General features: G+C 47.7%; 1 protein-coding gene across 2 annotated transcripts in view; it reads left to right on the plus strand.

The window, feature by feature from the left end:
• The window catches only part of UGGT2 (UDP-glucose glycoprotein glucosyltransferase 2), a 1,586,510-nt gene extending 1,564,066 nt beyond the window's left edge, over positions 1-22,444 (plus strand). For both annotated transcript variants that reach the window (XM_078657956.1, XM_078657957.1), the window contains one exon: positions 19,153-22,444. In XM_078657956.1, the coding sequence (XP_078514082.1) occupies positions 19,153-19,175 (23 nt within the window). In that variant the 3' untranslated portion in view covers positions 19,176-22,444. The remainder of the gene's footprint in view (positions 1-19,152) is intronic.

Below are 22,444 nucleotides of genomic sequence, written 5' to 3' on the forward strand. Positions count from 1 at the left end.
TGAGGTATTTGGGGACATAGTAATGGAGAGATGGATGCAAAAGGGGGTAATAAGTATTGCAGATCTTCGTGGACTGGAGGGTTTAGTTACTTTTTCTGAATTGAGCACTAAATTTGGGTTGAATAACAAGGATTTCTTTAAGTACCTGCAAATTAGAAGTTTTCTGGGGAATAAGCAAGGTGGATCGGTTGGGTACAATAAAGTTGAGATTATGGAAAAAATAAGAGTAGGGGGGGATTGCTCAATAAGAAGCCTATATGCTAGCTTTGTATGTGGTATGCAGGATGATATGGATAAATATAGCAAGAAGTGGGCAGAAAAACTAGAAGGGGATCTAGGGTGGTTTCAGGACTCTTTGGATTTGGGGCGCACAGTTCTTTGCTCAGCGTCTCTACAGTCGCAACACTACAAAGCCATATATTCCCTATACTATACTCCAGCAAGGATAGCAAAGTGGGGGGGGGACAGAAGGAACAACATGCCCGAGATGTAATTCAGGAGATGCTGACATAATACATATGTTTGCGCTATGTCCACAGCTACATACATTATTACGAAACCTGGAACACTTCTTAGAGGTTTCATTAAAGATTAAGCTGGAACTTAAGCCAGTACATATACTCTTAGGAATTGCACCAGAAGAAGGGGAAGGGCACCACGAGTTTGTATTTCTAGCTATGGCAGTATATAGATTATGCATCGCTAGGGCATGGTTAGATCTTAATCCTCCTACATTACAAGTATGGTTGGCTAGTTTGTTGTCCTCATATAACCTGGAAAAGGCAATATATGCAAGGAAAGGTAGGAGGGGAAGGGAAAGAGGGGCGCGGATTTGGAAGCCAATAGCAGATTGGCGTAGCGGGATAGGATAGGATGCATACACTTGAAGGATATACTTTGAAGGAACTAAAAAACCTAGACTGGTATTTGATGTCAAAACATTTTCAAGTACGAATCTTATAGGCCGTGTATGTACTATATTTTGGTTTCTTTTTTCTTCTTGGTTGTAAATGAATGGATTTAATACTACTCTGTACTATGTTCCGGTAAATATTGTGCTGAGTTTGAAAAGGAAAGAAAAATAAAATATAATTAAAAAAAAAAGTAAAGGCTGCTGGCTTGCAAGTCTTTACCACGCATTTGAACAGTAGGTGGCAGTGTTGCTCAATGTGACGCGCTTTTTTTTAAGGGTAATTAAAAAATAGGGCTTGGTGGGCCTCCTCCCAAAAATATAATGTTTTAAAATAGTACCAAACCTGTAAATGACAAATTAAACATGTATGAAGAATTAATGTATCATTGTTGAACAGTTGGTGGCAGTGTTAGACAGTGACAGGATTTTTCAGCAACTGTAAGCGTGTTAAAAGTATACATGGTAGCGGAATGCGCGGTGACGGTGTTTCAAATGTGAGTGAATGAAAATGCGCAGTAGTGTGTTTTTTTTTCAAGATCCGTCAGGGTTCTGCTCCTACTTACCTCTTGAACCTTGTCCAGCCTTATCTACCTGGCTGTTCGCTAAGGTCATCTAATAATGGCAATCTTTTGATTCCAAGAATCCGACTGGCTAAAATGGGAGGTCGTTCGTTCGCATATCTTGGACCTAAGATGTGGAACACTCTTCCGTTGGCGTTAAAAACAGAAACTAATCTTCTGGCGTTTCGCAAAAAATTGAAGACTTTTCTGTTTTGATCTCCTCATTTCGTGATCTCTTTTTTGCACTTGCTTGTTCTCTCTCTTCAGTCTGTCCCTGGCGCTGGGAAACCCATTGAGGGTAGCTGAGCGCAATACAAATCCAATAAAATAAAAATAAATAAAATAGTGGTATGCGTTCTGCAGTGTAAGAACGTGTGTGGTGAAGGAAGGCGTGATAGTCATACAACCCTTTATAGCAGTACTTCTGCATGCCGGTAGGTGGCGTTGTGAAGCTCTGCGTCGATTCTGAGCACAATACCTGGACCTGTGATGATTGCGCCCACATGAATCCAAAGTCCAGACAAAACCAAGAGGCAGAGCTTTTTGTCAGAAAACGTAAGAAGACTCCAAGCGGTGACTGGTCGAAGTCAAAAGGAAGGTACTGTTCCCACGGCAGATCATCTTTGCGGCTGAAGTCTGGAAAAATCCAAGAAAAAGCATAGGAAGTCAAAGCGGGAATCGGCGGTTTCCCGCCACTCCCGGACTCCAAAGAGGGAGCAAGGACATAAACACGTTACCCGGTCTCCATCGGAGCCAATTCGGAGTCTAGTCCCACTACAACCTGAGTTTCCGAATCTATAAGCAAAATTGCAGCAAAAAAAGGCCTTCAAGGTGGCCATGCTGCACATTTTTGACACTTTATAAGTCTCCTCTTGTATGCCTTCAGTCCCTAAGGATCCACAGGGGCCTCCAGTCGGGCTTCCACTGGCACGTCCGTCCTCAACGCCCTCTCTCAAACCCACATCGGATTCTGCACTTGATCTACTGCAGATTTCGATTGCAGCCCCATTCTCAGGACTGGTCCTCCTCTCATTAATACACGGATGCCATCGACAGAGGAAGACTTGTAGCCTGTTGTGCAATCCAGCTCCAAGCAGAATGCCCCTTGACTGACACAGCACTGTGCTCCCACCAGGGCGCAGCCACCTGGTAATCCTCCTGATTTCAGTACTTAGCTCTTACCAGACGGTAGGGGTCTAAACTTTGCATAATCATTTCGGCCTTGGCTCAGACAACGATAACTATAATGAAGGGGAGAATTGTATTCCCCAATATAACAAGGCAAATTGGTATAACGAACTACAATATGGTAGTGGTTTGGACACTTTTCCAGACACTGGCCTGGTTTCTCATCCTGGCCCTGCCACTGATCCTTCACTGTAGTAATGAGTGGGGCGTTGAAATTATTAAACCTACAGTTGCCAAGTAATGAAGGCAAGACTACTGTCCAGCCAGAAGTATTTCAGCCTGGTTAAGCACCTACATAACCTCTATTACCATTTAATGAGGGCCTTATGGTTTCCATCTTGGGACATTTGGCAAAACCATGTTCGGGACCACCTGTGATTAGGCAGGTTCCTCGCCGCCTTCGACATGTGCCAGGAGGCCCAGCCTTCCTTAAGCAGCATCCTATGCCAGGGAGCTTGGTGGGGAGAGCATCGACTATTAAGGTAAATCCAAATACCTTCCCTACCACCCCACTAGATTGAGTTCAAACAAATAGAATCATTGGACAAGTGGATTTTTTCTTCCCTTAGTCAGGCTTTTCAAAATAGTCATCCTGCAGCGAAGTTCGTAATATGTTCTGGCTTATACACAACCGATTGCTTCGGTCAAACCATGGACACCAGCGTGGCACTTCAGTGCCACACATGGATGAGGTCTACAGGGCTCTCCAGGGATGTCCAAGCATCCTTGATGGACAGGTCATTTGATGGCTTTCAACTCTTAAGCGACAAAGCGGACTCGGCCTTGGAATGGTTTAAGGAAAGCAGGGCCACAGCATGTTCCTTAGGTCTTTATGCCCCTGCTATGCTATGGTTGAAGTTTATAGTTTCGCCAATGCCATGCCCCTTCACCGGCCCAACAGGCCTTTCAGCCCTTTCATAGCTGAGGCCATGGTTCACAAAGACAATGTAAATGTAAATGTAGTTGAGCTTATATAGCGCACAGCTACCCGCAGTGGGTTTCCCAGCGCTTGCTTAGGGAACCCTTCCTGGTATTCCCCTGTGAGATAGCAGGGTATTCACAAGGTGAAAGCCAGGCATCCCGCCGCGAGGGGCCGTTGTGGAGATTAAGCAAGCTATTGCCCAGAGTCGCAGAGTGTGAACCCGTGAGTCGAGGAGGCACCGGGGCAAGAATTATCGAGTCCGTGGAATTTTTAGCCCAAGACCCCGCCGAGGTGGGGAATTGAACCCTGGTCCAGGACCGATCTCAGCTTCCGGGTCTGCTGCCTCTAACCCCTGAGCCACACTTCTCCACAGGATGCCCAGGATAATAGGTAGAACATCTGATAGTGACTAATAGCTGCATATTCCTTACCTTAAAATATTCCCCAGGTATCAGACTGGATCCAGAAATGTTCCTGAGTAGTTCCCTTGCATGCTGTTAGGTGGCGTCATTTATACACCGAAAGTGGCATGCGTGGTGCATATATATATGATCGTCGGGGTCTGGTAGCGAGGCAACTACTAGGTTGGACAGTGGGTTGTGAGCGCTGAGGGCGATGTGCCAGGCACGCTCCCACCCCCCTCCCGAGACCCATGGTGCAAATAGCGCCCTGTTTTAAAGTGCTGATCTACTCTACAATTTGGAGTATTTTTTGGATCGAGCTACTAGCTCTCCTTTTTTTCAGCACTTTCTCACCTTTTTTAGTTTTCACTTTCACGTCCCCAGGTTAGGGTGGACGATTAGAGAGTCCATACCGCCGGGGTTTAGTCCTGATGAATGCCTTGGTAAATTTAAACCACCCATATGGCAGAAACATGTTGACTGATGTAATGTATTTATGAATTTAACCAATCCTAATACCTTGGCAGTAAAATTCATACACATAATACTTTTTCTGTGCCTTAGGGATCACTATTTAAAATTTATTTTTCTGATACCTTTTTAGGCACTTTTAATTTTAACTTTACCTCACAGCACGCCCTCCACACGAAACCAGCTCCGCAGTCTTTCTGGCGTCGCAGCACACCAAAGAGGCACTCGGCCTCTTTGGTGGGGCCCGATGATGAAGCATGACACTGACTAGGTCGGTGTGTGAGGGCTTTCTTTCCCACCCAAAGTGGGTGTGTGATCCTCATTTGACTCCGTCTTGTGGTTTTTGTAATTGATCTGACCTCTCCCTTTTTGTTTATTTGCATATATATAGGCGTCACCTGTGCAGAATTACCTAAGTTCCTTCTTTTCCATGCCATCAGCGCGGATCCAGATCGAGCTCCCCTCAGTAACTTTTTGGCTGAATTTTTTGATTTTTTGTTGAACACTTTTCCCAGTGTGCCTTTTTAAAAAACTTTTTGGGGATCTATCTTCTAAGAAACAAACTGTTTTTTAAACCTTTGTGGTGCCTGTCACATGCAGATGTCTGTGACAAAGCCTCACTTGGTGTGCCGAGGGTGCCTGGAACTGGACCACGACTCCAGGCCCTGCTTGGAGTGGAAGACTGTGCACCCGAAGGTGAGCCATGAAGCTCCTGGCTGCTCGACACGCAACTCTGCACTGTTCCAGGTCCCAGTAACGAGGGAGGTCCCGGGACCACTCTTGGAGTCACTTGCGCTGGTCATCATTGTGATTCAGGACTAATTGAGAAGAAATCCAAAGAGTCAAAGCACTCTTTAACTTCTCTGCACCGGTGCAGCTCATCGGACGAGGTGTAGGAACAATGCCATGAATCTAGGCCTCACTCCCACATTGTTCCTGTGGAGCCTCAGTCCGCTCTGCGCTTCCCTGAGTTTCCAGAGACCCCCACACAACTATGTGTGCATTATGAGACCATGCACCTCATTTTTGGGTTGCTGGTCCCTTCTGGAGGGCCTTCGGGCCCCATGGATTTCCACTGGCAGATTTGCCCTCGGCGCCAGTCGGGCCCTCAGGATCCGTTAGTGGGTCCGGATCTGCCCTAACCACGACTTTGCGACCTCCTTATAGGTCTGTTTCAATGGCACCTTCCCCATCGTGTTTCCTGACTCCAATACAGATCTGTACCGGCGTTGCCTGACACCAGCGACAACCAGACCCAGACAATTTGAATTGGAGACAGAACCTTATCTTCCTGAAAGGCCATGTGAGGAACATGAATGAAGGGGATCTGCGGATCCCAACAGTTATCCCGACTCCCTAGAAGTGTCCATGGCCAATGATAACTGGTAAGAGGAACTGGCTGATGCCAGTGGCCTGGATACCTAACTTGCCTTCGCTCTCCTCCCACAATAGCTATGGAGGAAGGGGCCTCCTTTGCAATGGTGTTCAGGAGGGTGGCTGAGGTCGTGGACCTGACACTGCCCATGGTGGAAGTCAAAACTAATGTTTGGCAGAGATGCTTCAACCCAGGGTATCCTCCTCAGAACCCCTACTTTCCTTTAAAGAAGCCCTCACCGATGTCTTGCTTGGGACCTGGTCCACGCCCTGCACAGGACCATCCCCCGCCACCATCAACCCACTCCCGGAGATCCAGCCTTCCTTGCCCAACACCCTACCCTTGAGAGCCTGATGGTCCAGGCATTTGCGTCTAAGATTTACCTTAGCCCGTTCTCTACCACACCCCTGGAAAAGGAATCCAAAAGACTGAATACCTTTGGCAAGATCATTTTTTCTTCCCCTGACCTTCCACTGTGGTTTGTGAACACTGCATACTTATTGGGCCGATAGTCCCATACTGTATGGGAGTTGATTGTGCAAGTGCTGCCTATGGTCTTGGAGGAGGCTCTAGCCATACTCTCTCAAGCTATTGCTGATGTTAGAAATGAAGTAAAGTTCACTTTTCACTGCAGATTGGATACCACAGACTCGTTGGGCAGAGCCATTGCTTGTACAGTGGGCCTTAGACATCACGCCTTGCTGAGGACAACTGGCTTTTCACAAGATGTCCAGGCATCCCTTATGGGCATACCCTTTGGCTGCACTCTGCTCTTTGGCAATATGGCAGATTTGGTGCTTGAGTGTTTTATGGATAGCTGGGCCACCGCTAGGTCGCTGGGGCTCACCATGGCCCCACGACAACCACAATCCGCCTTCCCCTCCATCTGTCGCTACGGTAGGTGCAAACAGCTGCATCCTTTCATCCGTAGCCATCAAGACCAACATGCACATCAGTCCTTTTGTGGCCGCAGACGCGGCATCCACAAACCTCATATGAACAAAGGCCAGAGGTCTTCCCAGTCCACTCCCAAGGAAGCCACTGCCTCAAAGCCCTTTAATATGCCCCCACAACACTATGGGCAACTGGTTGACAGCAGGATGGAGCACCACCTGCCCCAATAGCGGATAATAACATCGGACAAATAGGTGCTTCAGATTATCCAGCAGGGTTATGCCCTTCCTTTCCAACAAAGCCTGCCACCTTTGCCATTGTCCTTCAATCAGCTGCCAGAGGACCACCTGTCGTTCTTGCTACAGGAAGTACATGATCTTCTGGCCAAAGGAGTGATTGAAAGGGGGCTTCCCTCAGAAGTAGTTTGTGGTTGCTATTTCCCCTACCTTCTGATGCCATGTAAAATAGGGAGGCCTTCATCCCTTTCTAGACCTTCGCCCACTCAGCTACTTCCTGAAAAAGGAAATATTCAAAAAGCTTCTTCTGGCTCAGGTTCTGTCTGTCCTGGACGCCAGAGACCGGATGGTAGCACTAAACTTCCAGGACGCATAATTCCATAGTCTCATCCTGCCAGCTCACAGACGTTACCTGAGATTTATGGTAGGTCAGGGTCATTTCTAATTTGCTGTGCTGCTCTTCATCCCTACCAGTGTTTACAAAAGTGGTGGTTGTGGTTGCAGCCATCTGTGGAAGCTTGGGATTCCAGTCTTCCCCTACTTTGACGATTAGCTGTTTAAAGTGGGCTCGTTTCAGGCAGTTGTCTGCCACCTCCAAACTATGGTGGACCTCCTGCATTCACTGGGGTTGGCTATCAATGAACCATAGTCCCATGGACTTCCTCTCAGATGCTCGCTTTCATCTGTGCCATTCTGGACCCAGTGCAATTATGCGCTTATCCTCCAGAGTAGCGATTCCAGAGTATTCAGGTTATGATACTGATGTGTCAGCGTCTATCCTGAATTTCTGCAAGACTGGTTTTGAGACTGCTGGGCCTCATAGAGTCCTGCATCCTCTTTTTAAAACATGCTGGTTGGCATATGTGGGCTCTGCAGTGGGATCTGAAGTTCTGATGGACTCTGCATCAGGGGAATCTCTCCGACCTAGTCCATATATCAGAGAGAATGACAAAAGACCTGCATTGGTGCCTGGTGATCCAAGATCAGGTCAGTGCATATCCCTTTCCCTCCCTACACCCAAAGTTAACAGTGGTGACAGATGCATCACATCTCAGTTAGGGTGGCAATTTGGGAGAGGTGGAGATCAGAGGATTCTGGTCTCCAATGGAGTTTCAGCTCCACATCAACTTAATGGAGCTGAGAGTGATACACTTGGGATTGAAAGACTTCCATCCATCTATCAAGGGCACGCTGATTCAGGTGTTAATGGACAACACCACTGTAATGTGGTACTGAAACAGAGCAGAGTGGGTCCTGGACCTTGTGCCAGGAGTCTCTACCATCTGGATGTGCCTGGAACATCAGGGCATCTTCCTGGTCCTGCGGCACCTGGTGGGCTCAATCTGCAAGAGACAGTTGTAGATTCCTTACCTTAGAACTTCCCCCAGGTGTTAGCCTAGATCCGGAGATTTTTCTTTAGCAGTAACCCTGCGCGTCAGTAGGTGGCGTCGGTCTACTCCACGCCTGTTGTCTGCATCATGGTCGCCGGGATGATGTTGTGGTGCCTACTTAGACGCTGCCCCTGCGTGCTGACATCCGTTGTTTCTTTTTCTGTACCAGCCTACAGCAGATCCGGAGAGAGCTACCTCTTAGCCATTTTTTTATATATTTTTTTTTATTTAACAGTAAGACAAGAGGAGGCAATACAAATATCAGGTGGCAGACAATAAAATGCGGAACAGGGACAGGCGGGGGAGTAATACAGATAAAACATCAATAAAAGGAACACAGAGCGTATCACGAGTACAGATAGTGGAAATAGGGGAATAAACAGTCTATTGTACGATCCAAAACCATCCCGCCCTCGAGACCCCGTCCTAAATGACACAGGATAATTAAGACCAGTTCGGACACCCGGACAATAAAGGATCCGTGGAGAATAGACAGCCCACCTCTCGTAGAAAGGAAAAAATAGAAAGCAAAGGGGCCATAGAAAAAAATAAAGGCAAAATAAAAAAAAACTCCCCTAACCCCTCACCCTGCACCCCTGCAATGGCTACGGCCTAACCCCACTAGCAGCGTGCCTGTCGCCCAAGAACTACCCTAAAGGAAGGGAAAAAGATAAAGTGGAGGAGGAGAAAGCAAACACACTCCCGGTCTCCCGCCAGTAGCGATCACCCCGAAACATAGCAAAACCAATATGCAGTTAAATATACAAACCAGTCGGGGGAGTTTAGTTAAAAACCACCCAACTCCCGTCACAGTATAGGCACAACCCCAGTATTGCATAAAGCTATTGTATCAAGCCCAAGCGATCAAGTTCAGCCCTGGCCAGTACGGTCTTTCATTAGAGTCTTTCTCACTCGAGCCGCCATCTTGATGAAAAAGGCAAAGCGTCCACAAAAGTTCATGTCGGTGCTGCAGGATCGAAAACAGGATAAAAGTTCACAAAGTCCACCAATCGAACGAGGAAAGGTGTCAAAGAACAGCGAGTATCTCCAACAGTCACTGAGGAACTTGTCACCACACAAAAGACTGTCTATAGACGTGTTAGGCGGCTGCAGAATCGGGCAGGAGGCGCTGGCGATAAACACGGGCTGGCTTGTTGTTAGTTGGGAACCGCCAAGGCTCATTAAATCCGGGATCTGCACGGGGACCTCGATCTCAGGCATGCAATGCACCGCTGGTACCGTAGCTAGCTGGGAACTGAACGAAGAAACATCCTCCGGTCCCAGGATACCGTCCACTTTCACAATCAGTGTCCGGAACACAGCGATCTTGTGCGAATGGAGCGCCCCAATGGTGGCCATGACGGCCTGTAGCGATGGCGTGCCTTCCGCCCGCCCCATCCCCTCTCAATAGGCGATAGAGCCGGATTTGAACCCCGGAGGCCTCCGGGGTACCAGGCCACGCAAATCCGATGTCGAGCAGTGGGCGCTCCTCGTCGTGCAGTATACACCTTCGCCGTTGGCGAGGGCCCCAGCCCGTCGACCCCGAGAGGGTAGCAAGGTCTCCGGGCACCAGACCCCGACCACGGCAGCCGGTGCGGCACGCTGGTGTGTCCACGATGTAGTCCGTTAACAGGGTCGTCACAAAAAATCAACAATTCACGGCACACTTCGGGAGACCGGGCTCAGTCCAGGTCTCGTGGCCGGTGTTGATCAATTTCAACCCGGGTAGGCTAGAAATCGAGTCCCCGGCTTCCACACGTTGTTAGGCCGAGAATGGAAACACGGCGTATCGTCGTTATCCGAGAAGGTAGAAAACTCGGGATTGCACCTTTAGAAGCAGAAAAACTTCACGATCACGGGAGTCTGGCGTGAGTTCAGGATTTAAGGCAGGATATTCGAGCTGCTGGCGGCGGTCAGCGGAGCCGGGAGCTTACGCGGCCATCTTGGTTGCTGGCGTAGCTCCTCCCCCTCTTAGCCATTTTTGGGTAGCTTTTTTGCGACTTTTGGCGACATCTTTTTCGAGTCTTCAACTCGTGGTGCGCGAGGGATGTCCCTACGTTGGAGAGCTTCAAGCCATGCAGCGCCTGTCACAAGATGATGTCTGTGACAGACCCGCACCTCGTGTGCTTGTAGTGTCTGAAGCGTGACCACGACCCAAAGTCGTGCTCCGACTTTGCAGGAGCGGTCCTGAAAGTTGTTGGAGGCCCAGCGGTCGGCTCTGCGTCGCTCCCGGTCTCGTTCGTGAGGAAGGTCATGAGGCTGTTTGCCGAGCCCAAACTCCTCATCGCACTTCAAGTCGTCAAGGTCTTCGGCGAAGTTCAAACACAAAAAGAAAGCGAAGAAGCTCAAGCGCTCTTCACCTTCTCCCCGTCGGTCAGCTGACACGATGAGGGAATCAGAACATCGTCACTCAAAGGCTCAGTCACCGGTGCCTGCTTCAGGGACGACTCTGTGCCTCCCACCCTTTCCGGGAGCCAGAGCGTTCCCTACCCAGCTTTGGCAATTTTATTAGGCCTTGCACCTCATTTGTGGGCAGCCCGACTCCGCTGGCACGCCATCGGGCCCCACGAAGGGGATTGGAGGTCCTGGGCCTCCGATGCTGGTGGCTCCGGCACAGGAGGGCCCCCACGGATCCAGGCTTAGATCCGGAAAACACTGGTCAATCTCACTCGACCTTCCTCGGCACCGATCCTTACGACAAACCCATTCTCATTCCCGAGTTGGACATGAAGCCAGACTGACGTCGGCCAACGTCTGAACAGACGCTGGAGGGTACTTTTGTTCCCCTGTCCATCCCTGGTGTATTCTATTGACCAGAGGGTGGAGATGAGGACTGGGATGGGTCACTGGACCCTTTAACTGACCAGCTGGAAGAACCAGATTGACGAGAGGACCTGGGTGATGCCAGTTGTCTGGACACTTCTCCATACACTGGTTTGCTTTCTCCTCCTACCTTGGCTCTGGAGGAGGAAGTATCCTACACTGTGGTGGTGAGAAGGGTGGCCGAGGTCTTGGGCCTTGAGCTCCCTTCAGTGGCAGTCAGGACTAACCTCCTGACAGCCTCCATCACTCGGCTAAGTGGGCGACCCAGTGTTCTTGATTCAACACCCTTACCCTGAGAGCTTGGTGCTCCAAGACTCTTCTCCTAAGGGGCGCATTCCCTTCTGCCCCTCCAGATAGGAAATCCAAGAAGCTGGATCATCTTGGGAAGTGTATGGGCCCGATTCACAGAACTAACTTAAGACAAAATCCTAAACTTACTATCATTTACTCATTTTGGTATTCACAGAAGGCACTTACTCATTGATATGAGTAAGTGCCTTCTGTGATCACCAAAATGAGTAAGTGCTTTCTGTGAATGCCAAAATGAGTAGGTGCCTTCTGAGAATACCAAAATGGTAGTAAGTTTAGGATTTTGACTTAAGTTATTTCTGTGAATCGGGCCCTACGTTCTCTTCCTCCAGCTTGGCACTGCAGTCGGTGAATACCACGTGCCTTTTGGGCCTCTACTCCCATACCATCTAGGATACGGTCACGCAGGTGCTGCCCCAGTGTCCGGAGGAGACCTGGGCCTTTCTCTCCCAGGCAGTGGCAGATGGGAGAGATGCAGCCAAATTTGCCATTAGATATGGACTAGATACCACCAACTTACTGGGCAGAACGACTGCCACGTCAAAAGCCCTTAGGCGCTATGCCTGGTTGAGGGCATCTGGCTTTTCGGGGGATGTCCAGTAAACATTGATGGCCAAGCCCTTTGATGTCGTCTTTTTGGCGACAAAGCAGACTCGGCGCTGGAGCTCTTTAAAGATTCTAGAGCTACGGCCAGATCTTTGGGCCACACTGCACCTTCTCTCTCACTCCATTCTGCTTTTTGTCCCTTTCGTGGCTATGGAAGGGGAACCTAGCCACGTCCAGCCCAGTCTAGCCACCGAGTCACTCAAGCTGCTCAGCCTCTGCATGGCCCAGGGACCCAGCAATCTCGCGGGTCTGGGAGCCAGCGAGTGGGCCAGTCCACCCTTTCCACTCCTGCTGCAGCTTCCTAACCTTCCTAGTCCTAATTTTCAGGCCCATCAACTTCTAGTGCGAGGCAAGATTTGCCATCACCTCCTCCACTGGCAATCCATCACGTCGGACAGGTGGGTTTTGCAAATCATCCGAAGGGGCTACTCCCTCCCCTTCGGGGCTACTCTTTCCTCCATGCCACTGTCTCACAAACGCATATCTGATGATCATTTGGCACTTCTCTGCAAGGAATTCTCTGCTCTCTTGGTCAAGGAAGCTATAGAAAGGGTCCCTGCGACAGGAATAGGTTATGGTTGCTATACCCGCTAATTTCTGGTGCCCAAGAAGACAAAGGCCTGCATCCTAGTCTAGACCTCAGAACCTTCAATCACTTCCTCTTGAAGGAGAAGTTGAAGATGCTCAATTTGGCTCAAGTCGTGTCTGCCTTCGACCCCGGAGACTGGATGGTGGCGTTGTACTTGCAGGATGCTTATTTCCATATTCCCGTTTTGCCAGCCACCAGATGCTATCTACGGTTCATGGTGGCCAATGAGCACTTTCAGTTCACTGTGCTCCCCTTTGGCCTTACCTATGCCCCTCGGGTGTTCACAAAGGTGATGGCGGTGGTCGCAGCTCATCTGCGCAGATTAGGGGTTCCAGTCTTCCCCTGTCTCGATGACTGGCTGTTGAAGGAGGACTCGCCCCAGGCTGTTGTCTCCCTTCTCCAGACTATGGCGAACCTACTGCACTCGCTGGGGTTAACTATAAACATGCCAAAGTCACACCTGACTCCCTCTCAGACTCTCCCTTTCATCAGAACTGTTCAGAACACAGTGCAGTTTCGGGCCTATCCTCCCAAGCATAGAGTCTGGAATATTTGGGCTGTGATACCGATGTTTCATCCTCTATCCCAGATTTGGGTGAGAATTACTCTGAGGCTGTTGGGCCTCATGCCTGCCTGCATCTTGCTAGTGGATCATGCCAGATGGCATATGTGGGTTATGCAGTGGGACCTGAAGTTTCAGTGGGCGTAGCATTAGGGGAATCTTTCTGACTACGTCCAGATCTCAGAGGGAACTGCACAACAACTGCAGTGGTGGCTAACGAACCAAGCTTGTGTCAGAGACAGACCCCTTTCCCTTCCTCAAACAGATCTAACGGTGGTGACAGATGCGTCACTCCTGGGATGGAGCAGCCATCTGGGAGAGGCGGAGATGAGAGGCTTCAGGTCTTCGGTGGGGTCTGGGCTCCATATAAACCTGCTGGAGCTCTAGGCGTTCCAACTGGCACTGAAGGCATTCCTTCCCTCTCTCAAAGGGAAAGTGGTACATGTGTTTTCACAGACAACACCACAGACTGTAGTACCGCAACAAACAGGGCAGGTGGGGTCGTTGACCCTTTGTCAGGAGGCTTTGTGCCTCTGGACATAGTTGGAACATCAGGGCATGACCCTGGTGGGCCCACGAATCTAGGGACCCACCTACAGGTAAGCCCTTAAGTGCCCTAAGGAAAGGATTGGGGTGATTCAGGGTTCCCTCCCAGGGAGGGGTCAGACAGTGGAGAGGATACTCCCATGCCCTTTGTCCAGTTTTGCGCCAGAGCGGGAGCCAGCGGCTCCCTGAGCTGGTTTGAACTGGACTATGCAAGGAGGGCACCAAATGTGCCATTCAAGCAGACTGAGTGGCGCTGGCAAGCGCTCCCACCTGGCCCCAATACACTAAACCTTGTCTGGGAGGTGGTCACACCTCCCTGTGACAGGATACCTATTGTTCTACCTTCCCCTGCTCGAGTTTGGCTCAGCAGCAGTAGGGCAGAATCGTGTCTCTGGTCGGCAGAAGGTATGTTGTGCTGTCCGGGTCTAGAAGACTGGTACCCGGAGCACTGAGGGCCTCCCGTGGGAGCTTTACAGGGCATGAAATCATACCTACCTCACCTTTTACGGTGTGTGGGTTATGCTTCCAACATGTTTGATACCAAACATGACAAGGTTTGTTACTAGAGATGGTCATTACGTACGCATGGCCACGCGATGTGTCATAATGGCTGATCCACTTAAAACCCGCAAGAATGGATTCCGAAGGTTATAGGGGTGTCCTGCTCATGCAAGAGCACCCTCACACTTAGAACTGAGCACTCTGCCTTCAGGATTGAAAGGCCTGCTTTAAGGATGACTTAAAGGTTTTAAGGACAGTGAATTTAGATATAAGGAAACCTATATCTTTCATAAGTGGTGCTAGCACCAGCTTAGACAGGCTGCAATGGAAGGCCTGTAGTTACAGTTTGAGTGATCCCTCGAGGGTGGCATAATGCATGCTTCAGTCCATGGGGGACCTCTGGTGTACCTATGCCCTGGGTACCTCATTACCATATACTAGGGACTGGAAAGGGTACACCATTGCCCAATCTGGGAAGTACCTAATTACTTACCATACCAATTTAGGGGACAAAGCACAGAGACTGGGGTCCGGATTAGCAGGATCCCAGTTAGACTAGTCAGAAACAGCATAGCACCAGGCAAAAATTGGGGGTAACCATAAAAGCAGATCCTACTTTCCTATAGAAGGTAAGTAACTTTTTTGTCCAGCTCTGTCTCCCATCCCACCCCTACAACATTTGCAGCCACAAGACCACTTTAGTGTGTCCTTGCTAGCACACAGCTACCCTGTCAGAGGCAGGACCTGATATTTCCTCCAAGGGTGGCAAGCCATGTCTTCATACAAATGGTTTCTCCAGATTGTACATCAGGACTACTCCCTCCCAATTTATTTTCAAAGACAGTGGTCACAGCACATCGTCGCAGTTCAGGAATACCAGTGTTCCCTACCTCAGCTGGCTTCATGCTGTCGTCACCCATCTCCAGATGATGACTAACTTCCAGACATTGTTCGGGTTCACTATCAATGTGCAGAAGACACACAGACTCCGTAGATGCTCCCATTCATTGGAGCCATTCTTACTATGGTACAGTTTTGTGTCTTCCCCAGAGTGGAGAGTCCAAGGCATACTGGCTAAGATCCCAGTGTTTCAGGTTTGTCCCGAATCTCAGTGCAAATTGACTTAAAGGCTGCTGGGATTGTTGCCCTCCTTCATCCTGCTGGTCAACTATACCAGTTAGCACATGTGGGCTCAGCACCAGGGGAATCTGTACTATTGTATCCGGATTTTGTAGGAGACTGCAAAAGATGTGCATTGGTGGCTACTGAACCGCAATTGGGTCAGTGGCAGACCCCTCTCCCACCCCACCCAGATTTGACAGTGGTGACGAATGCATCACTTGTGGGTTGGGGAGGCCATCTGGGAGAGGTTGGGATCAGAGACCTCTGGTTTACAGTGCAGGCTCGAATCCACATCGATTTGTTGGAGTTGAGGGTGATTTGTTTGGTGTTGAAGGCCTTCGGCCCACCATCAAAAGGAGACTGGTGCAGGTGCTTATGGACAACATATGGTACTGCTACAAGCAAGGTGGGTTGGAGTCTTGGGTACTCTGCCATGATGCTGTACGCCTCTGGAAGTGGTTAGACCACCACAGAATTTCTCTAGTGGTGAACAAACTGGTGAGAATTGTAAACACCAGGGGGAACAAACATAGCTGACAATGCTTAGTGGATCAGAAATTGCATGTGAACCAGGAGGTGGCACAGGGTATCTTTCATTAATGGGGAGAACTCTTGCTCGATCTTTTTGCTACTGCGTAGAATTCGCAATGTCAGCACTTTTACACATTGGAGTTTCCAAGACTGCGCTGTGTCAGAGATGCATTCCGTCTTGAGTAGAGCTCAGAGTTCCTGTGTGTCGCTGAATCTCCTCACCAAAATTCCAAAGAAGATTAGGAATGCCTGGGCCCAAGTCATCCTAGTGGCACTGGATTTGGCCAAGAGAGAGTGATACCCAGAACTCATTGGCTTGAGAATCTGTCCTCCAATCAAGTTGCTGCTTCGGAAGGATCTTTCTGTCACAGCAGCAGGCTAGGATACTGCACCCAGGCCTGCATAATTTGCAACTCCATGTTAAGAGATTGAGCAGCAGCAGCTCAGTTTGTTGATGTCTTTTTGGTTGCGAGGCATCCCCTACAAAATTGGGTACGCCAGTCATTGGTACAAATATGTGGCTTGGTGCGGCAGCAGGCAGATTGAGCTGTTACAACCCAAGTTGCCTTAAATTTTGTTGGTTACATTACGCCTTTCTCACCAAGGACTTGCTTTGTGCACCAATAAAGGCGATTTGGTTGCTTTTTTGAGGCTTCCACATCAGCCTTCTTTATTTAAATCACCTGTACGATGAGAATTTTTGAAAATTAGCAACATTTATTTTCACAAATATACTTTGTGATGCCACAGTGGCAACTGAAATAGATGTGCACCTCTTCTGAACCCCTGTAGAGCTGCCCACTGAAGCTTTCTTATTGCCATAACATCGGCTAGGCATGTGAGCGAGCTTCTGGCTCTTACTGGCAAACCCCCTTATGCAACATTCTTTCAAGGTAAATTTGTGTTGAGGACCCCAGCTTCATTTTCTAATGAAGGACAGGCTATTACCCATCCAGCATTCTTTGCCTCATTTTATCCCTCGAAAGAGGAGACACTGATCATTATTGATACAACCAATGAACGTGGGACGATTGTCAGCTCTTTGTGGGGTTCTCCAGAGCAAATTCTATCAAGGCAGTGCAAAATGGGCCATCTCATGATGGATTGTTAAGTGCATGAAGATCTGCTACACACTAGTAAAGAAGCAGCCGCTAACCTACAAGCTCACCGCAACAGAGCTAAGGCTGCTACCACTGCGCTAGCACAGGGGGTACCTGTTCTGGACATTTGTCAGGCAGCTATGAGGGCATCGGTACATACATTCAAAAAGCATTACTGCCTTGACAGTCAGGTCGGTTGAGAGGAGAATTTTGCTACCACGTCCCTAAAGGACTTTTTGTTCTGAGACAGATAATTCACCCACCAATTGGGGAGGAAATTAAATGGTATTTGTTCACAAGGTGAGGAATCTGTTGTTAGAAGTATCCATCAGAAGAACAATTTACTTTGGTAATGATCTTTCTGGTGGATACTTTAACTGCAGATTCCTCGCCTCCCCATTCTGTTAACTAGGCTCTTGTTCTATATAAAAAGGTCTCGGTTAAGAGATTTGCAAATAGGTCGTGCCAATCTGCTGATAAGTTCTGCATGGGAGAGTGTGGACAGCCTATGAATGCAACTGATGCCAGCATGAATGGGTGCCACTTACATGAGGCACTGTTTGTCACTTCCAGAACAGACCGACTTCGGCATGCAGCAACACAATGCCACCTACCGACGCACATGAGTACTGATTTAAAAGTTTGGGATCCAGTCTAACACCTGGGGAAAAATTAAAATTCACAAGGGGAGGAATCTGTGGTTAGTTAGAGTACTCACCATAAAGATAGCTACTGAAGGTAAGTGACTTGTTCTACACGTCTATTGTGCAAGCGAGGATATGTGCTCATTGGAATGAAGTGCTGCTGGCAAAGCCCTATACTTGTAGGAGGAGGGAACACCTTCTCTGACATGTTGCCATCGGACCTCGGATGGTTGTCTATCTGTATCTTTTTCATGTTGGTAGTAGAGGAAGGACTATTGCTGTAGGTTTAATGATTTTAGAGACACTGATATAGGACTGAGCGGTGCTATTTATTTGAAAAAAAATAATATGGACTATGTGTTGTACTTCCAAGTTTGCCTTCAGGACTTTTGGATTGAACTTATGCAATTTTGGATAGCTATTTCAAAGAGCCGAGCAGTTACAATGGAAACATGTACGAAGTGATTTATTTTAAATACTTGCTTTAGGTGCATTCATGGGCCGTCTAATGCGTTTATTTGCTTTGCTGTCGTGTACGATTGTTCCAATTAGGAGCCTTTTTGGCCCGTTATGATCGGTTTACTAAAATGGACCAAACAATACAGCTAGAAATGTCTCTGCTTGTCATTGCATTGCTCATGACACAGGCCTGTGCTTCATGACTGAACGAGGAGAGCAAGAAGGTCAATTTTCTCTGCCCAATTAGTGCATTCAAGCATGTCTGTTATATTTTGTCTCCATTATCCACAGGGACAGCTCATTATCATAATCATTCCAGATTGCTAGCTGTGGTCCGTTGGCTGTACAAAGTTTTTAATCTTCTGTCCAATACATCACAGATTGAGAAATCTTATCTCGACAACAAGAAGCATTGACAGAGCCGCTGGAGCAGTATTTGATGTGTTGTATTTAATCACCAAAATGCACAAATGCTGTTTGCATACACTTGCAAATGGATTGGCTTTAAAAAGCAAATTCAAGGAGATGATGGATGGAGCGCTGACACTTTTCACTCACTCCCAGTCACAGATCTGTGTTGAATCCATCATCGTTCTTTAGCTCACTTCGCCACCCCAGTTCAGACCCAGCCATATGCCGCATTGACACTGTGCCCCATAGGAGCTTCCCTGGACCAGAAACAAGCTTCCTGGGACTGGTTTCGGGATAAAAACCCTCATCAGCCAGGTTAGCTTGAATCCAGTGGCAAAGTGAGCAAGGGGCCCACGTCCGGGCATACACTGCTGACTTAGGGCGAACACCGCAAACTCAAGGAGAATTAATTGGCTTTGCCAATGCTTTTGTTTTCCTTGTATACATTTTTTTTTATTCATCAGGTTTTTGAGTCAAGCATTTCAAATATTTCATTGTCATACAACGCGCTGTAATCGTTTACATTATGTTCTTGTCATTATATGTATGCTGAAGAATGGTCATACATTAACGGAAACCTTTCTCTGGTTGCTTGCAGCTCTGAAGCGTGATGAACTTTAGCACCGAATGCGCACGCCTGGACCCTACAGTGATTTGCACAACTGACGTTTCCACACTCTCCGAAAACCTCAATGTTGGTTATAAAAGAATAATGGAACTATGAATAAGGACATTGTTTTATTTTTTTTGTCTCGCCCTTTTGTAAAATGAGCTCTATTAATCAAAATTCAGTGCACTGGGTCAACGTGGTTTACAGTCAATGTTTTGTTTTGTTATACTTTGTTTATGTTAGTATCATGGTTCCTAATCGAACATGTGGACGCTATTGTACTTGTCTTCTTTCAAATGTTTTCTGTTAAAGTGTAGGTTATTATTTTTTAAATTATGTGATCGCTGAACATTGAAGAACAAATGTATGTAATGAATCGGCAGTAAAATGTGTGGGCAACCAGGAAAACTCTCAGACATCAACAACAAAAGAGTGTTCCTGTTCTGTTTGAGGTGGAAAAAAGCACAGAGCACAAGGAACCAACAAAGCCCATTTAGTTTGTTAGGAAAGCCCTCACTCACCGACCTGGTCGGTGACTTGCTTCATCATCGGGCCCCACCGGGTGTGACCGAATGTCACCCCGGTGTGCTGCGACGCCAGAATTACTGCGGAGCTGGTCTTGTGAGGGTGGGAGGGCTATGTGAAAAATTACGTGAATAGTGTGAAGTGGTGACTTAAAATTGCCTTGTATGTATCAAAAAATTAATTTAATCAAAGATCATCAAGGACAAAGTTAAAAAATGTGATGGTGAGTAGGGCCAACTAATTGAATGGTCTACTCCCACTAACATTAAGTGACAACGTGAATGGTCAACATGAACATGTTTCAGCCGGTGTGGTATAATTAACCTGGCATTCGTCAGGACCTAGAGTGTAAACCTCGGCGGTATGGGCACTCTAAGGCCCACCCAACCAGAGGACTTGAAAGTTAAAAAGTCTGTGAAGTGCAAAAAACAAGGGGGGCGGGCTTCACCACCTGAAGGTAGGACGCACACACCTCCTGTCTCTAAAGTTTAGAGACAAAAAATAAAAAGCACTTCACCAGGGATGAAAATCCACCCCATAGACCGCGGGAGGGAGGGGACGGCGCATTTGGCACATCGCCCACGACGCCCGTCTCCTGCAGGTACACCTATTCAGCCCTCGGGACCGGGTCTCGTCGTCCAGGAAAACTGCCAAAGAAAATCAGAGGAAGCAGGTCTATAAGCCATACCGTCATCCTGCTCTTCGCCTGCAAACAGGAGCAGCAAGTTAGCCGTGGCATTAATGTATTAACTCTGTGATTGACGCCTGCGCTCTGGGTGGTGCAGTTCGAAAACAAAATGAGTGCGTCCTTTCAGGCTGCGCTGTCTGTGGGCATGCGCAAACCTGTTGAGTTTCATGTTTGTGACTGCTGTGCTGTGCAAGATTCTATCAGGGCCGTTTTTCGGTGGACACCTGATTGATGGTACAGCTCCAGTGCTGTAAATGGGAAAAATAGTGCAGGTACTCATTTAAATGGGACGAGTGGGCGGGGCTAAGAGCAATACATGCTGATACTTATTGACTTCAGTACAAGTTGCAGCACATACTAAAACACATGAGAAATGCGTTTCTATAAACAAAACAGATTATCTTGTTACACAAAACAAAAGCCAAATGTAGTGATGTTTTAACATTTCATTGTTTTATAATATTTGCAGTTTCCATACTGTTATATGTTGTTGCTTAGCACAATACTATATATTCTCGAATGTGCACACCCACAGAAAGAAACAAGCCGACGTACACCCACAAAGCATTCCATTCATTTCCTTTAATATACCTCCCAAGAGTGTCTCGATTCCCCCACCCTTTCTCTCCCTTTTTTCCTCACATAAAAACGCCCACAGGCACACAGAGAACCATAAGCAGACACTCACACTAAAGAATCAGGTACGATTAAAGCCATTTTAACCTCGTTACCTTCCTTGGCTTTCTTAATTGCGCTGTCACCGGGCTGCCTCGATTCCTGTGTTTGCAACACAGTGTGATGGTGAACACTGGACGTTATGCAAATGAGCCCACGCTGAATAGTTCAGCCTGGGGCTCAGCTCACCAGTCGCAGCTACAGAAGTGCCTTGGCTGTCAGAGACATGTCAGCCAATGCGCATACCGTTTCATGAGTACCAGTACTCTCCTTGGAAGTAGAGAAGTGCAGGTACTCAGAGTGATAAAAATAAGAAGTTCTGGTACTCAGTACCTGTGAGTACCAGCCTATTTAACCCCTTGGGCGTGGCCGCAATTCTGCGCCTGTTCGGCCGTTTTATTGAGTGGGCGGGATCATGACGGCCCCCAGCCGTCATCAGCACACGCCCACCATGATGCATGACGGACGGGGGCCGTCATCAGCATGGAAGGGGTTAAAGCACTGTACAGCTCTATATTTTATTCACATTCCATTTGAGGAATAGTTGAGGGAGTAATATAAGATTGGATGTCCCTTTTACTGCCTTTACCTACGTACCTCTTGCGTCCATGCTGTGGTGGGGTTGCACATGAAAAGCTACAAGCAGATAACAAAACCTGGCGCTGAGTTTAATGGCTGTGGTTTACGTCCATTTGTATTGCACTGAATTAGAAGTGCTTCATTTTACACAAGCCCTAATTAATGGCAGCATATATTGGGGCAGATTTGCAAGCCTCTTGCGCCACTGTTGCGTCACTTTTAACATTGGAAAAGTGATGCAAAAGTGGCGCAAGGGGCTTGTAAATCTGCCCCATTGTGCGTCCAAATGCTGAAGTACAAATATCTGTTGAGTAACTCACGAAGAGTTACACTAAGCATATCATTTATTTGTATGCCAATCGCAACTCGTGTTTTTGATGCTTTATTCCTCAAAAGAGTAGCAACTTTGCATACAAATAATTAATTTAGATTGAAGTGTGACTGGGTCTTTTTTGCACATTACATTGTAAGAGTTGCACTTTGGCAACAGAAAGTCACTTTTGAAAAGCAGGAGGTGCTCGAACTATGCTATAGTACGCCAGTGAAATATTTGGTGTATCTAATTCACTATAAAAAGTGGGTAAAACACTAATGGCCAGTTTCCGACTACCACACATGTAATCTGGTCCCCGAAATGTTTATGGTCTTGCATATCAATAGATTTCAAACTGTTTTGTTTCTTTCACAATATTGTTCGGATTATTGGAATATATGTACGGGTATAATTTAGTTCTCACATATGCGTTTGGCAGTAGCCAATTTGAATAAACTCTTTGGGTTGTGGAAAGCAAATAAATTGTTCTATGGAATTGA

The sequence above is a fragment of the Lissotriton helveticus genome, chromosome 8 (assembly GCF_964261635.1).
Source record: "Lissotriton helveticus chromosome 8, aLisHel1.1, whole genome shotgun sequence".
NCBI classification, from domain to species: domain Eukaryota; kingdom Metazoa; phylum Chordata; class Amphibia; order Caudata; family Salamandridae; genus Lissotriton; species Lissotriton helveticus.